The sequence below is a fragment of the Gossypium arboreum genome, chromosome 6 (assembly GCF_025698485.1).
Source record: "Gossypium arboreum isolate Shixiya-1 chromosome 6, ASM2569848v2, whole genome shotgun sequence".
Lineage (NCBI taxonomy): Eukaryota > Viridiplantae > Streptophyta > Magnoliopsida > Malvales > Malvaceae > Gossypium > Gossypium arboreum.
The window spans coordinates 133,958,616-133,977,448 of NC_069075.1; the positions used below are offsets into that span (position 1 = coordinate 133,958,616).

General features: G+C 34.0%; 1 protein-coding gene across 3 annotated transcripts; it reads right to left on the bottom strand.

Annotated features, from left to right (window-relative positions):
• Positions 1-1,010: 1,010 nt before the first annotated feature.
• On the bottom strand, positions 1,011-5,353 carry LOC108459059 (translocase of chloroplast 90, chloroplastic). Of its 3 annotated transcripts, none has more exons than XM_017758433.2 (3): positions 4,894-5,353; positions 4,407-4,547; positions 1,011-3,762 (listed from the first exon to the last, which is right to left on the bottom strand). In XM_017758433.2, the coding sequence occupies exons 2-3, from the start codon at positions 4,540-4,542 to the stop codon at positions 1,493-1,495; spliced, it is 2,406 nt and encodes an 801-aa protein (XP_017613922.1). In that variant the 5' UTR covers positions 4,543-4,547; positions 4,894-5,353; the 3' UTR covers positions 1,011-1,492. The 3 variants fall into 3 exon arrangements, with proteins under 3 accessions (XP_017613922.1, XP_017613915.1, XP_052885843.1); XM_017758426.2 differs by having other exon boundaries at positions 4,859-5,352; XM_053029883.1 differs by lacking the exon at positions 4,894-5,353 and having other exon boundaries at positions 4,407-4,779.
• Between the last annotated feature and the right edge of the window lie 13,480 nt (positions 5,354-18,833).

The window sequence follows — 18,833 nt, forward strand, 5'->3', positions numbered from 1 at the left end:
GGAAAAAAGTATAACATGTTTTAGACTCTCTTAATGGCAACATCACATTACATCTTTAAGTCAATGCACTCCAAATATACTAGTTTTTCTAATGTTGTGGTTGACAATGCCTTGATAAAAATATTTGTAAATTATCACTAAAATGAATTTGCTGAACTTCTATTTTGTCTTTCTTCTCAAAATCATGAGTGAAAAATAATTTTGGTGAAATACGTTTTGTTCTATCACCATTCAATTGAGCTATACATGTTGCATTATCTTCGTATAAGATAGTTGACATTTTTTCCTGTAAAAAAAAATTACATATGTTCTAGATATTCTAGGTTAACAATCTTAAATATCCAACATCAACATAGTCAACTAATAGAAATCTTTAATCAATTAAATTAAACAACCCATACAAATGACTCCTCTAAAATATTTAAATACATGTTTAATTTCATTCTAATATCTACGTTATAAAGAAGAAGAATTAAATCTTTCTAACAAGTTTACAACAATTAACACAACTCGAGCCGGTTACTTTTCATTGCACATCTATTAGTATCTTAGCCTCGTTAAATAAGGATGTGATGGGTGTTAGCTTTGCCGCCAACATATCACCCTAGTCTACACTTTTAATTTATAAATGTGACTCGATTCTGCGAAAATTAACTTATCTTCATCCGTACAATAATTTTGTCAAATGTATCAAGAGAACGTGGACATGGTTGTACCAAATTTTACCATATATAAAGAACGAATATAAAGTCTTTTAAATTATTCACAACATAAGATTGTTGGCATTCACTAAACCTTCAAATTCTCATGATAAATATTTGTTTATTATTATTAAACACCTTCGACTTAGTTTGGACCGATGAAAATGTTGTTTTATATTTGGGTGGGAAGGGGAGAGATTGGACAATCGAACCTAGTTTTTAGATAGTCTTTTAAAAGCTCAACAATCTGCTATATCAGCTAAGTAGCAGATCACAGTTCAGCAAGTAAATCAAACATGAAAAAGTTAATTAGTTAAAAGTCATCACTCAGAAAATTTTATATACTGCCATTCAACTCAACAAGAATGTAGCTTTTAACAACATTGAACTTATTAGATCAAAATTTTAAATAAAAAAGGGAATTACGGTCAATCTTTTACAACTATAGACTATTTAGCATTATTCCATGAAAAAAAAAAACTCATTTCCCATGAATTCCTATACAACTACTTGCCTTGATTGACACTCAAGCAGACATGGCTGGAAGCTCTCCTGGATACTCAAATGCCATCACCCCCTCAGGATAGCGGAGATAGCAATGGGACAAACATCCAATACCTTGTCTTTGTTCCTACATATCTGAACAAAAATGTCCAATAAACCGAGACTATATCCAGATGGCCTCAAAAAATCCAGCATACTATAGCATGTGTTTGGATGAAACTGGTATTTGAGATATAGACCACTTTAATGACCACTCTCTTGCAAGTCCTAACAAGAAAATTCTGGCGTCAAACACCCTCCAATGCTTCAAGGTCTCTATTTCCAGTGGCCTTTCGACGCAAAAGGGCCTTGAAAATTGAAAAGACAGCAACCAATGCAATCTCCACATGATCAGAGCCACTCATCTTCACACGGACTTGCCCCATTTTCTGGCTATTTATATTGCCATTAATAGACAGCCTCATACCTCGTAATGGCCTGAACTCGGACTCAAAACCTCCGCCAAGGACTGTCTCTTTTCTAAATGAGAGAGCTGTCATAGTCAGGCTGAGATTATCATTTCTCACAGGGTAGTCCCTCCCTCTAAAACAAGCCTCAAAACTCCCACCATATGCCAGTTGTCCAGAACCCTCCATTAGCCCAGTATTCATAACAAACTTCACTCTCTTCCCCACCAATATCGTATCCTCAAGCTTCGCGCCAACATAATACTTGTTTCGGAATGATGTCAGAGAGATTCCACAATCAGTAAAATTGTGCTTGAGGCTCCTCAGCTTTGCATTGCTGTGGACATTATACATAAGATCTTTACCAGTAGACTGAAGATCAAGTCCTAAAGAATAAGTAGGCCCCACAGGATCCACATACGCTACCGCACATTCAGATTGAATACTGAAATCACGCTTGTCCTTACTCATCTGCCCTGCAATTGAAGCAAAAACATTGTTTTTCACTTCCAAAGCTGTCTCCAAGTTTATTCCATCAAATCCAACATCATGATCCCATCCATGTGGATCAAGAACAGGTCTCGCAAGCAACAAGTCATTTGTGACCAGGCAGCGGTATCTGTGTACTGGGCAATCTGAGTCAAAACTTGGAGGGACTGCCATATCCGGTAATGGGACAGCCTCTGGAGCCACATTGTTATCAGCATCATCACCATCATTACCTTCAAAGCTTTTCTCTTTGGAGAGCTTGCTCTCCTTCCGTCTGAGGCACTCTTCCTTCAACTGTTTCTTCAAATAAAGAGTCTCCCTATATTCCAGCTCATCAAGATAGGCTTTTTTCTGTGATTTAGTCAATTTTTTAAATTGAGACTTTGTCAGGATTTGCATTGAAGGCAATTGATCATACTCCTCTTCTGCTTCCTCTGAGAGGAGAATCTCATCAATTCCAATTTCTGGCTCAGCTGAATTTGATACTGACCGATGACGTAAAAAAGATGAGAGAAGATGAGGCAGAGAAGGCAACTGATTGTTACTTACTTGTCCTAATTCAATGCTGTCTTGAAACTCAAAGAGCTGGTTGGCATCACCAAGAACCTTGGTACATATGCATAATAACAAGAACTGAGATTTCCAAACCTGCCCATTTGGAAGTATATTTTCCCCCAAGAAATTTCTTTTGCACCGAGGGTCATTCTCCACTAAAAGTACCGGGTTTTCAAGCCTCGAGTCAGACACTGCCTGGTGAATATATTGCTGCACTAAATCAGTGCAATGGTTCACATAAGATTCATAATTGACAGGGTACCCATTAGGTCCTTCAGGAAGTGCTGAAGAAGAATGTGTCATGACAAGGATAGTGTTAAACCAAATTGCAGTACCAAAAACTTCAGTCATAAGCTTCAAAAGTGGGAAATCACTATAACCCATGTTCAAGAGGTCAAGCCGCTCAAAATATAAAACAACGTCTGGAGGGGATCTTCTAATGAATCTCTTCACAGACAGCATAACCTTCCTATTCCTTCTCATGGTACTAGAAGATGAAGGTAGAAAACCAGGGGTATCAATGAATGTTACTTTAACCCCATGAACAGTTCCTGTGATCTCTTGAATGCAATCGGTGGCAGGCTGAAATGCATTTGTCTCAGTTTTAGGTTGATCAAACATAGAATTTATGGTTGCACTCTTGCCAACTCCTGTTTTGCCAAGGACAAGTATTTTAATAGAGAAATCTAATCCTTGGAGCCCAGATGCCTCCTGTTCCCTTGCTATTGTTTTGGCTCTCTCGTTTCTTAGGTTCACTCTCTTCAAATCTGATTCCCCTGCTCGTATCAAAGTTGCTAGGTGCATCCTATATAAAACTTTTGCCACCAGAAGATTGTCTTGAGATTGCCCCAAACGTAGGAGAAGACGCAAGAATGTAATCTGGAGATCCTCAATCTTAGCCAATGGATCCATCTTTTTTCTATTAGGACTACCATGCGAAATATTAGAACCTTCAACTAGGATTTGCTGCTGTGAAGTAAAAGAGTCATTATCATGAATGCTACTAGAAGGGGAGGATATATCAGGAGGCACTGACAAAGCTACCGAACTGGTGGTGTGAGATGAACCTAATAAAATAGAAGACAATTTGCCCAGTTGGTTATGAAAGTTACATAATCTACCTAGAACATTTTTTTTTTTATTCTGCATCAAAATCCAATTCTTTAATATAAGAACAGGTTAAAAGATGAACTTAATGAGAGATTCAGAATACATTTGTAGTCATAAAGGTATTATCAATTTCCAGTTCAAAGATTACTCAAAGCATTATAAATAAGTTACAAAAAAGATTTGATTCTAAGTAGTGAAACTCCTATCTATTAATCTGCCAAGTAATCTGTTAAATAGCCAGCTCCAAAGTATATAATGTCACGTTCATGTTTGTTGCAGTTTGCCAAATTCGGTGAAGATATCCAAGCTTCCCCTTTCTCAAGGTTTAATTTGCTTGACTATGATTCTTCAGTTAATTTACTAGTTTTTTGTTTACAACAAACATGTCAGTATCAATGACAGCCATCAATAAGCAAGTTTCTGACCTCCTAAGATCATTCCACCAAGTACCAAGGTCAAGCATTTAACCATGTAGTTAAGAATATCCAATGAAATTAGGTTATGAGAGGGACAAGAAAAAGAAAGAGTCTTACATTTTCTAGGGATGAATTAGACTTATAGAGCTATCAAATCGGAACATCACGCAGATATTAAATCATACCTTGGTCTTCTGATTCAAACTCTTGAGACGAAGGAGCCTCAGGAAAGAAACCGCCGCCGCTGCCGGACAGTGGTCTGGAGGATGCCAATGAATTGGATAGTACTTGAGTGAAAACCCAGTCTCGAATACCTTTCATCCTTCCTGAAATTTCACCAAAAAGGCTTATTGTTAATACTAAGCCTCAGACCAATACATTTTCCATTACAAGCAGGTACTAGTACGGAAAAATCCCCACCATAAAACATAAGCCGAGGTTAAAAAATTAAAAAAAAAACGTATTTCCAAATATTTTTATAACATATGAATCCATCGAGTAAATTTAAGATTTATATAAGTTAAAAATTAAAGAAAAATTCAATTGGAATGAATATTATAATATAAATTAAAGGAGAAACATTGAATCCCAGCAATATGAAATGTCAAAAAACAAAAAAGTGGGGATAACTTCATACCTAAAATGAAAAATAAACAGAGCTGTGAACTATACCCAAATTCAATCTCCCTGATAATTCCAAAGAAGAAGAAAAAAGGCTCAGCTAGAATTCGATTCTAAGCAACAAAATTTACATCAGATTCGAATTGGCTGGTGCATCTCTGAGAACGGTGGTATCAGGCTTATTTGATTTGATTTAATTTAATTTAATTTAAGCTTTAAAAAAATTGGAATCGAAGGGTTATTTATTTATTTATTTATAAATTCCTGTAAACACAAGGAGGGGAAGAGACAGAGAAAACAAGAGGCTGTGGCTGTGAGAAGAAGAAAATTCAGATAAGACAGACAACGATAGAAAATAAGAAAATTTCCCACTTATTATAAAACAAATTTTATTGTTTCCTTTCGATGCAATGTTGGTCGCCAATTTCTTCTGCCCTACCCCCTTTTCTTGTTTCTTTTTGTTTTTTATTGGGATAATATTTCTTTTTTAACTTAATCATGATGTTTCATATTTTTATTCATTGATTGTATTAAATATTATTTTTAATATTAAATGAGATTTTATATTTATCAGTTTTGATGTTAAATGTAACATTTTTTTTTGTTGAAATTCAAGATACGTGCGAGGTCATTATATTTTTTTTATGGAGATTTTTTGATAAAATTTGATTTTCATGTGAGTTTAGATGGGGCGGTGCATTTATTTGTGTGGCGGTAAAATTAGATACTGTAACGATATTATAACGTGAGACAAAAAATAAATTAAACGCAATCCACTGCCCATCTAAACCCACCCATAATATTATCTAAACCTTTTCTCTAAACTCCTGGCTTCATAACCCTTAAACCTAACTCATTTCTTAAGCTTTGAATCTTGCATTGAAACACCTTATAATTGCCTTTCAAATCATTTTATTGTAACATATTCAAGTTATAATCTCTTGTCTTATCGGGTCGAGAATTTTGACTCAACTCCATTGTTAATTAAAGTTGATATTGACTCTTTTGTTTGAGATGCATTTTGTGAGTATCGTCTTCTACAAGTGTTTAAGCATTTTTTGGGTAAGAGAAAAAATATTTTAAATTAACCGTAAATAAGGCTTATTGTAAACCCTAAACCATATTTAGAGTTATTCTACTAGGTATTTGTGTATCTAAATAATGCTTAAACAATCTGTAGAAGATCAAACTTGAAAATGAATCTAATCATCTATGATAATCATGAAAACACACGTGCATCCGCAAGTCAATTGTGGTTAAATTTAAAGTTGGATCAAAATCCTCGATATGATAATCAATTGAAACTTGATAATTGCAACAACCCAAAACCCAACCTAGAAGTTTAGACCGAATTTCGGAGGTTACATTGGCCACCAAAAGTGGCAGAAACAAAAACTTTAATTCAAACCAAGAAAAACTTTTTGTTCATTATGTTTGAAACAATATTAAACCTGCGTCAAACATTCAAAAATAAAATCCATAGTTTCCAAAGTTCAGCCCAAATAACACCTTACGAAAGTCCAACATAAAAACTTGTACCACAATTTATATAATCATTTTACAAACTGACTTAAAAATACCCGTATAAAACTTATGAGATTTTACTTAAACCGAATCAAACCATATCTTTCTGAGACCTCCGGTATGTCGAGTCGAGCTCCAAAACAAGAAATGTAACTGAAAAGAAAAACACTATAGAGATGAGCTACACGAGCTCAGTGTGACTCCGAAACATGAATAGATGGAAAAAGACGGAGTGACACAATAAATACTTCAGACAAGCATATGTATAAAAATATCACTTATGAAAATCTTAATCAGTATTTCAAATACAATATCAAACCACAAAAATGATGTTCCAATCATACACTATAATCAAAACATATTACATAAAATTAACTATATTGTCAATAACAAAAGTTCACTCAAACAGACAAAATGTTCTGACAAACAAATGTATATTCAGATGCGAACAAATGCACAAGTCAAAATTCCACCCCACCAATCAAACACCATTTCGTCCATCTAGCACACTACATAAGGGCTATGGTAGGCCCGTCCACCATGCACAACACTTAGAACCACAATAGGTTCATCCACCCTACACACTACAACGTGGAACTATGCCACTTGAGTAACTGTATACAGCTGAGCTGATATACGTATAGGATAGTGCGGTAAACCGCTATACAAAAGTATCGCAGTTAAAACTGCTAATTCTGTCTTCCTTCTCTTTATAGCCAGATCCCAAAATTTTCATGCTATGCAACAATGCACACATTATGCAGACAACATAAAAAAAAGGACATTAGCATTTTCAGTTGAACAGATTCAGATTTGATTACACTTGTATTCTAATATTCAGTTACGACAACAATAATAAACTCATACTTATTCATCACATAAACGAGCAATAAAATTAAAGCCCATAAACGCATATATATACACAAACCAAACTAAATCAAGTCCCAAACACACTTACCGAGGCTTGACCTAGGGTTGGATTACACAGAAACATAAAACAAACAGTTTATGACTCAAAACAAAAATTCTACAAAATAGGGCCACACGGCTGTGTGCCCCGGCAGTGTGGAGGCCTACACGCCCGTGTGAGTAGCCTGTGTAACTTACTGTCCAAAAGTGCCAAAATAAAGAGCAAAGGAGACACGGCTGTATAGAGATCTCACATGCCCGTGTGGGGACATAAACCCGTGTGGCCAGGTCGTATGGAATAAAAAACCATAGAAAACCCTAATTTCTCAATTGCACATAGCTGTGTAGACCGCCCGTGTGCGGCACACGCCCGTATAGCCACTCGTGTGGTCACAAAACGCACCGAAACAGATTAAAACTCGTGTTTTTGACATCAAAACGATCTCCATCCTTTGGTAACCCAGAAATATACTGAAATATACAGAATATCATGCAATCCATCAATAACTCAACACTTAAAATCAACAGTTTCAAAGACACACCTTAATTCGGAATTGCAAACAATAAGCATTAATCGTTTCACCTCTACAATACTATTTTGACTCACATCCGATTACACGAAACACACTAGAGCAATCACCTTTGACGAAACGATAGATAACAAGTGCGTAAAACAAAAGAAGCAAGAAACAAACGAAATTAAAATTTGGAAAGAACAAAAAAAAAAAAAGAACAATGGGAAAGAAAATGAAAAATGAAAAAGAACGTGAAACTTTGTTTTTTTTTATTTTAAAAATAACTTTCCTTTTTAAAATAAAATAAAATAACATAAAAAATAAATATCAAAAACACGGGTTTTTTACTAATATGGGTTTAAAAATTTTATTATATACCAAAATAGGTTGTCAGATAGATTATTTATGAAAATAGGTTTTTTTTTTAGTCGCGCCTGTCAGAGAGGAGCGACATAATATTTTAATAATAATTTTTTTAATAATAATAATAATAATAATATTATTATTATTATTATAATATTTAAAAAAAATTCAGGTAAAAAACGGGTCGCGCCTGACCCGTAGGCGCCACATGTGGCACGTGCTGCAGGGGCGCCACACCCTGCTGCCTTACCATGCACTGTCATTAACCCTTAACCCTCCCCAATGTATTGTCATGTCAATATGGGGAGGGATGAAAGTAATTTGTATAGGACAAAAATTGGGGACCATATAAGGTCCCCCCAAGATGTTTGTGCGTCCAAGAAGAAGCAAAGAGTGAAAAAAAAAAAAGAGAAGAAGAAGAAGAAGAAGAAAAAAAGGTTAGTAATTTTTATAATTATTTTAAAATTAAATTGTTAGTAATTTAGAATTATTTGATAAATTTTTGTGTTTGTAATTATTTTAAAATTAATTTATTAGTAATTTAAGATTATATATTCTAAATTATTTTGTTTAGTTTAATTTTGTTAAATATTTTGTTATAAATAATCTATTTTCAGTAAATAATCTACCGACAATCTATTTTCGTATATAATAAATTTTTCAACCCATATTAGTAAAAACCCGAATTTAGGAAAGAAAAGAATTTTTTAAAAAATTCTAATGAGATGATTATTGACTAATAGCAGAGATTGATTTTGAAGGAAAAGACACGATTTTTTTACCTATTTGGTATAAAAGAATTTATTATATACAAAAATAGATTGTCGATAGATTATTTACGAAAATAATTGTGTAATAAAATTATTTTTAGTAGTGTATTAGTGTATTGTGATTTTTTGATAATGTATTTTTAAAAATGATTAGGTTATATAAATTGTTAGTGTTTAGTGATTTTACTATATTATGATTTTTTAGAAATTTATTTTTTAAGAAAATAATTTTATAGTTATTTTGTGTTAGTAATTAATGATTATAAGTTGTTAGTGTTTATAGTTTAGTGTTTTATGAATTTTAATATAATTTTTATATAATGTAAATTTATATTATTATTTATTTATTTGATAATTTTTATTGATTGATTGATTAAAATTTTGATTAAATTTCTTGTTATATAATTTTATAGGTTGTGTGAAAGAAACTACTTAGGTATGTTTCAATTTCAATTATTTTTAATTCATATGTTTTTAATCTTTAGATAATTTATATTTATTTTTTATTGTATGTAAATGATGGGGAATTATGAGATATTTATCGTATTTTGTTTTTAAAATTTTGAAATAATTTATTGAAATTTTGAAATAAATTAAATAAATTTAATTTTTTAATTGCGATTTGCGACAAATGGATTCATTGATCGATAATAATAATCACATATCAAGTAACATTAATAAGATGGTAATAAAATTTTTATTTGATAGTCACATTATTTGTTGAATGAAATTATATTGTATTAACCATTTCGTTAATATAATAATGTCAGGTCGAGTACCGCGTATTGAAGGGCCGTATTCATAGTGTAGGGTTTCAGCCGGATGAACGCCTAATACCGTTCTTAAAGTTAGCCGAGTTTGGATCAACAGCATTGATCCGAACTTTTAATCTACGATATGACTTGATTTCTGCATTAGTAGAGCGATGGCGTCCAAAGACCCACACATTTCATTTACCGTGCGGGGAGTGCACTATCACGCTAGAGGACGTTGCATTACAGCTGGGGCTCCCCATCGGTGGGAACGCGGTCACGGGCGTAAGTTTGATCTCCAAGCCGGCTCGCCTTTGCTATGACTTACTTGGACGCTCGCCAAGTGAGGGAAAATTTGCCACCTTGCGGTTTTTATGGCTAAAGGCTAATTTTGAGCATTTGTCGAGTACTAGCACTGAATTAGAGGTTATGCAGGCCGCTCGAGCTTATAGGAGGTGTACTCATGACAAATACACACGGTAATGACGTCCACTTGATGTACTTACCGCTACTATCCGATTTGCATAACACGCGTTCATACAGTTGGGGGTCCGCAGTGTTAGCCATTTTGTACCGTGAACTTTGTCGGACGACAGATCCCTCTGCGGTGGACATAGGTGGATGTCTCATACTGCTGCAGTCGTGGGCGCTTTATTGGATGCCATTCTTGGCATCCATTAGTCACAATCATATACATTTCCACTCGTTAATAGGTGATGAATCTTTACGCGTTACAGCAATTAATTGTCTCTTTTTTCAGATTATATTGTTCTAACAATTTGTTTTCATAGATGGAGCACGAATCCAGGTATCGGGAGGTCATACACGGTTCCGATATACCGTCTGATGATTGAGAATCATTCTGGAGAGGGAGTAAGTTTTTCTAATATTAATTTTATTTTATTATTTTATCTCACTTGACCCACGTTAATATAAAAATGTTATGAACTGTGCAGTTCATTTGGATGCCATATTCGCATTCTCGGTTACAATTTGTTATTCCATCGTATGCTCAGGTCCACTCACACTTATGGTGCATTAGCGCACCCCTTATCCATTTTCAGACGGTGGAGTGGTATCATGGCGATCGGGTACTCCGACAGTTCGGTTGTATACAATATATCCCGACACAGCCAGTACGATTGGATGCACAGCTACATGGCATGACTAGGAGGGGGAGGCATGGAACTATTGGGGAGATAAGCATGAACAATATATTACGATGTGGAACAACTGGTTTAGTAGGGTACCTCAGATGGATCGTTGTTTGAATCTGCAGCCATCGCCACAGTACCTACAGTGGTACTATGAGAAGGGGAAACCATTTTTATTTGCTGGGCAGTCAATGGTAGTCCCCTCGCATACGACACGAATTGGGCAGCATTTACCACATCCGCATCATGCACCAGAGCCGGAGCCGGAGTCGGAGCTAGAGCCGGAACTTCACTCCGGGAATAGTTCTTATCATCCAGATTTGGGAGGCGATAACTATTTCCCGGGCTCTTCATCCCACAGATATCATTCAGAGTTTCATATCTTCAGCCCACCATCTTACTCCGCTCCTTCCGGCTCGTATCCACCGTAGTACTTTGCTCCTTCCAGCTCGTATCTACCACCATACTCCGCTCCTTCTAGCTCGTATCAACCACCGTACTTCGCTCCTTCTAGCTCGTATCCACCACCATACTCTGCTCCTTTTGGCTCGTATCCATCGACATTCTCTACTCCTCCCGGCTTATATCCACCACCATACTCTACTCCTCCAGAGTTGTATCTACCGTCGTTCTCTACTCCCCCCAACTTGAGTTCATCGATTGCATTTGATATGGATGAAGAGAACGTTGATTGTCGTAATCGTCCGCAACGTGAACATCGAGCTCCACAAATATATACCCTAGAATGACACCATCAAACCATCAATTTTATGGGGTTTTGTAATATAAATAACTTCATATTTATGTAATGAATTTTATTTGGCATTTTATTTATGAATTTGAGGGTGAATTTTGGAATTACTTGGTTAAAGTATATAACAAGAAAAAAAAGAGTAGTATTAAAAAGAAATCAATTTTAAAATACTTAAAAATTAAAGAGACAAGACTTTTTCTTTCATTATGCAATGAACAACTTGTAATGAACAACTTATAATGAACAATATCTCAATTTCTATCCGATCGTGATGATAGTCCAGTGTGGTAGTTTCGGAGCGGGCATTTACTCTGATTATGACCGGCTACTCTGCATAATCCACACAGCTTCTCGTCGGATTTCTCTCTAATGTCCATTTCGTTACGGATTCTGGATGATTGCGGACGACCTTTCGGGTTCCTACACAACCCTTTGTCTGGGATAAGCTCAAAGTTCATCCAAGGAACCTCCCAAGTAGATAAGTCAGGAAGCACGGGAAATTCATTCTCCCATACACGCAACGTGTATTCAAGGGTGTACACTTCATCGATAAATTGATCTATATTAAGCGAGACTTTAGCACAATCTGCCACGACATGTGCACAAGGATAATGAAGTGTCTGGAACCTCCTGCAATCGCAGCGTGTATTTCGGAGATCAACTCCGTAGGACCTAGATGGTATACCGGGTCGACGGCCGATGGTCCCTATAACGCGAAACGTTTCATTACATCGTGAAAATACTTCTACATTCATCGACCTCACCATCCAACGGTTTGCAACCATTGCATCCCTAACATGTTCGACAAAAACGTGTCCTTCTTCCATCTGGTTGACTTGTTGCTGACCCATTCTTGGCATCAAGGTAGCCAACCTGTAGAATGTAGCTGCGAATACAGATGAAATCGAAAGATGTCGCATTTTGAACAACACAGCATTGATCCCCTCAACTAAGTTTGTGGTCATTTGACCATAACGAAAGCCCTCGTCAAAATTTTGAGCCCATTGCCATGGCTCCATGCTACCCAACCATTGTCGGAAAGATGTGTTTGTCTGACCTTCCATGTCACTCTCAAGTTGAGTCATCCTCTGCCAAAAAATGTGTGGTTCTAGCTCGTAAGTTGTGTATGTATTAAAAAGATATAAGTTAAGTTACAGTCTCGCCACAAAAAAATATATGTTATATATTGAAATGATAAGGTTATTCTTTACCTATTTTCACAAATTGTCTCTTCCAATCTGCATTCTTATAATCTCGATGAAAGTTAGCCGCAATGTGCCGTACGTAGTAAACTGATCTCCATGGCACACCAGAACGCCTAATGGCGGTAATTAATCATTTCCCTCTATCGGAGATGATGCAAATATTATCATTACTAATTACATACCTCTGCAGATTTGTAAGAAAGAATTCCCACGACTCCATGTTTTCTTTATCTACGATGGCAAATGCAATCGGTAGCACGTTCTTGTTCTCGTCTTAAGCAATCGCAATAAGTAAGATTTGTGTATATTTACCATATAGCCATGTCCCATCTACTTGCACAAATGGCTTACAGTGAGGAAATGCACGCACACATAGATCAAATGTCCAAAACATCCGTTGGAATATTCTTTTACCAGATTGTCATTGCTCATCCGGGCCATAATAAAGTCATGTCTGCAACTCAATGACAGTCCCCGGTATGTACTCCATCATTGCTGCAATCCATCCCTGTAACTCATTGTACGATGCATCGAAATTTCCGAACAATTGCTCCATTGCCATCTGTTTAGCTATCCATGCCTTTCGGTATGATACTCGATACTGGAATCGTACTTGCATTTCGACAATTAATACCGAAACTTTAATGGTCGGCATGTCTTCAACCATTGGCATGATGCATGTACAGATAGTTTTCGAATCAAGTTTTCGATGATCTTCTGTCATTCGTGTTGAAGTACATGTGTGAGGCCCAACAAATTTTCGTATCTCCCACATCTAAGACTTCTGGATAAATGCAGCTCGTATGCTCCAATTGTAGCCTTCTGCTAATTTCTAACACTCTCCAATATATGATGTCGGTTTAGACTCGACGAATTTGTAGTCCACTGATATATTCATACTATACCGCTTAATGGCAAATACGCACTCTTCCTTACTTTCGAATCTCTAGCCCATGAACAACTCCTCAGGATCAGAATATATGGCCATCTGGTGAGCAGGTAGTATCTCAGGGTACTCCGGGAACTCGGCTGCATGTGCCGCATCGGGGTCTATCCGAGACATGTGTACCTCAGGATTATTATGTATCACAATACGACAGATCTGGCTCCTGACTAAAGACGCATTAATGTTTCCATCCTCGTTCACGCCTTCATCGTCAATATCATCTGGGACATCATCCACGTCGGGATCACTATCAATATCGACTTCATAATCAGAAGGATCACTACTTCGGTATACATCATCACCACTTACATCAATCTCAGGTGTAGCATTAAGATCAATGTCGATTCCATGTGTAGTTGATTGACTACCAACGTATGATATCGGAACCACCATACACGACTCTTGAGGTCCATCTTCTTCACCTAATGGAGTTGGATCTTCTGTTGACTCCACAACAGCTAACTCAGCAAATAAGTGAATCGGTGCATTTTGGTTGCTATGGCAGTAAAGAGCGACCATTGTCTCCACATCTTTATCGTCTACAAGTTCCATTTCGGTGAATTTTATGCGATCCATCGAAACTGGAAACTTGTAGAAAATTTTCGAGATCCTTCTCCCACAACGTCTATAAATTTTTTCACTAATTTTTTCCTTCATATCATCAAACGAGATATTTCTATTAAATCTCATTGCAGCTTGTTTGTGGCATTCAAAAATTCATCCGACGCTTGTTATCAAAATTTCTCCATCAAAATAAACGCATACGAAAAATTTGTTCTCCATTTTCAATACTAGATCTGTTAAAAAAATATCAAAATTCTCAAAATTTTCAAAATTTTTTATGCAAAATTTTTCATCCAGAACCTAACAAACAAAATTATTTATCCAACAAAATAATATTAAATAATAAAATTTTTAACAAGTTTCTACATTCTATTTAAAATAAATAAATTAAAATACCTTATTTTTCTTCTTCTTCTTTTCCTTTCTTCCCTTCTTCTTTCTCTCTTTTTCCTTCTGCTAATTTTCTTTACTAGTTTTTTGCTCATGATTTCCAGGAATGGGGTATATATAGGGAAAATGGGTTATGACATGTTGAGCCTGTCAGGTAGGCGCGACATGTCGTGCCTACTTAGGAGGCTAACCCGTATTTTATAGTATTTTCGTATATAATAAAATTTTTTATACGAAATAGGTAAAATACCAGTAAAACCACTAAACACTAACAATTTATATAACTAAATCATAAATTACTAATAAAATAGCTATAAAAATATTTTTAAAATACATTATCAAAAATCACAATACACTAATACATTACTAAAAATAATTTTATTGCACCAACATTTACAAATTTTATTTCCCTCAAACTCTAATACTATATAAACCTTTCACCATATCATCTTTTTCCATTCAATTTCGTCGTCTTTTCTAATTTTTATTCTCAATCTCTTTTACTTTCGATTTTCTAGTCTCTAGACTTCAAAAATTTCTAAATTATTTTCTTTATAGTTGCAAATTATTTATAACAAAATATTTAACAAAATAAATTTAACATTATTAAACTAAACAAAATAATTTAGAATATATAATCTTAAATTACTAATAAATTAATTTTAAAATAATTACAAACACAAAAATTTATCAAATAATTCTAAATTACTAACAATTTAATTTTAAAATAATTATAAAAATTACTAATTTTTCTTCTTCTTTCTTTCTTCTTTCTTTTTCTTCTTCTTTTTCTTTTCTCTCTTTGTTCCCGGAGTGTGATGGGACTGCAGGGTGTGGCGCCCCTGCAGCAGGGGCCACATATGGCGCCTAAGGGTTAGGCACGACCCGTTTTTTACCCGAATTTTTTTAAATATAATAATAATAATAATCAAAATATTAAAAAAATTATTATTAAAATATTATATCGCGCCTCTTTGATAGGCGCGACTAAAAAAGTAACCTATTTTCATAAATAATCTATCTGACAACTTATTTTGGTATATAATAAAATTTTTAAACCCATATTAGTAAAAAACCCCAAAAACACTCACAAGAATTTAAACACAAGATCCAAAGATAAGTTAACACACTCATAACCACTAAACTAGCAAGCTCATTTTAACATTAAAACGTAAAACTGAACCCAAATGTTCAATCCACTCATTGACCCTAACCACAAACATCAAAATTTCTAACCCTAAATTCCAGGATGTTACAATAATAATGGAGGAAGATAATTTAGTAGATGTTTATCTACTATTTATTGATTAAGTAGGTACCACGAATCAACTAGGAACTAACGAAGTTAGAAAAGATAAAAAAAAAATTTAAAACCCATTGTTTATTTTGATATAAAATTTATATATAAAAAAAAGTTAAACCTAAAACAAATATAAAAACCACACACATTATGGGACTTTAAACTAGAACATTAAGCTTACCAAAGTCCTAATTTTGCCCTTTAAGCAAAAGCCTTATTAGTTTTTTTATATAAATTTTGGCTAAAGTATTAAATTTTTTATATAAATTTTGGCTAAAGTATTAAAAAAAAAGCCCTTCAAAAGTAATTCAAAAATTAATTAGGCCCTTGGTTGAAAAGTGTAATTAATTGGGTCCTTCGAATTGTGATTTCTGTTAAGGTCCTTGATGGATCGTTAAATATTGACATGGAAAGTGACATGGCAACTGATGTGAAATTTTTTATGGCATGGCAATTGACAAGATGGCTAGCGTGAAAAAATGCTAACGTGGAGGGCTTAATTGAGACGAGGACTTAATTGATTTTAATTAATTTAGGAGGAATTAATTGATTTTAAGGATATAAAATTCTCAAAAATTATTAAAATATTAAATATTAAATATTAAAATATTTTACAAATTATAGAAAAATATATAAAATGAATTAAAATGAAATATTAAATTATTATAATTATTATAAAATTTTAGCCTAAATATTATTAAAATATAATATATTTTTAAAAATTATAGAAAATGTATAAAAATTATTAAATATCATAAATTTTTAAAAACTATAAAACTTCAAAAAATAAAATATTAAACAAATATTATAAAACATTAAAATTATTGAAAATTATATATAATAATAATTAAAATGATGAAAAATCTATAAAATTTATTAAAAGTATAAAAAGTTGTAAAATTATATATATAAGAAAATTACTTTTTTTTTTGAAAGTTTAGATTAGATTTTTATAAGAAATTCAAATGTGATTGTAATTAGATTTGGATAGAGTGTCGAGTAAAGAGCCCGAGAGATATTGAGTTTAGTGTTTGATGGTTTAAAGTGAGTGATAGTAATTAATTTTAGTTGATGAGAGGTGATTGATGAACAATGATAAGTATGTTTATGGTATGATGTAGAGCAACATGTGAGAAAACAAAATAAGAAATAATTTTATTAAAAAATTTAAAAATGATTAGAAATTACTAAAACATTATAAAAGTTTTTGAAAATTATAAAAAATTATATAAAACTTAGTAAATGTTATAAAAAAAAATAAAATTATTGCTACTTTTAAATTCCCTAATTGGGTCACTCAACTTTTTGGGTACTTTTATTTTGATCACTCAAATAAAAATACTTGTAATTTGATCACCATCGTTTGAAAAAAATTTCATTTTAGTCACCAAAATGTTAAACCTGACTGATTGTGCATGCATGTCATATTTTTTTTACTATTTTTTTACCCTCTGCCACTGTTCATCATCTTTTTCCATTACCCATTTTTCCCTCCGCACCACCCCTGCTTCCACAGCCAATCTCTTGATTCAAATTTACATTTTAATGTTGTGTAGGTGCATTTCCAAACATATTGCAGGATTGGCTTCACTAGGAGGGAATTTTATTTGATTAATAACATTCATTATTGATGATAGATTTGTGGGAAAAATTAGAGCAACATTATTTAGAGTCAAACATCAGCTTCTGCCTTTATTCTTCATCTTTGTGTTACTTGAAATTTCGAAAAGGATAAGATATCCTCCCAATAACGTTATAGATGGCACATATACGGAGAAAGCCATAAGTTTTAAGGATGACAGTAGAGTGTCTGTCCATAGTTGCAGTTTTGACATTAGCAATGGCTGCAGCAACTTGTTTAGGTGTAGTTCCATTTTTCTTTGTAGAGCTCTGGGATATGCAATGGAATGGCGGCTAGTTTTGTAGAATTATCATATACGTAGGCTCTCACAAAGGTCCACCCGGATGGGGATCATTATTACTTCTCACTTAGTGAATTTAGACTGTTGATATTGCATGCCATACACAATGCTGTCTTTTTAACTTGTTTTTAGGTTTGGGGAAGTGATAGAGGTGATCATGGTTGAGCCGGGCCAAGTTTGGGTCGGGTTGAGTTTGGGCCGGGTTCAACTAAAAAATAAGGCTCATTTATTAGATCCGGGCTTGGCCCGGCCTAAAAAATGAGAATCTGACCCGGATAAAAATGCTAAAGCCCAGGTCCGACCTGGCCTGCCCTTATATTAATTTTTTATATAATTTTAAATATATAAAATACATCAAAAATACTAAAACATCAAAATAAATATTTCCCAACAAATTGAAAATAAATTTTAAAAATATATAGACTTAAATAACACTAAGATAAATACTACTTAATAAGCAAATGCCTCTAAAATAATAATAAAATTAACAAATACCTCTAAAATAATAACAAAATTAACAATAAAATAAGTTTTACACAATATTCAAACAATAACAATAAAATAGTAACAACATAATAGTAAAATTGTAGCAAAATAGGGAGAAAACAACAAGAAAATAACACGTAAAAAAAGAGAGCAAATTTTTTTGTCTTCTAGTGAATTTGGGTTGGGCCGGGCCTAGGCCAAAAATATTTTACTCGAGGCCCAGCCTGTTTTTTAAATGGACCTTATTTTTTAGTCTAAGCCCATTTTTCGAGCCTATATTTTTCCCAAACCCTCCCACATTTTGGGCGGGCCTTCGAGTTGGGCTGGGTGACCCAACCCATGATCAGGTCTAGGAAGTAAGTATGCTGGATAAAAAAAATTAACCATTTTAATCATTATTATTAAATATATTTATTAATTTAGTGTAAATATTTTCA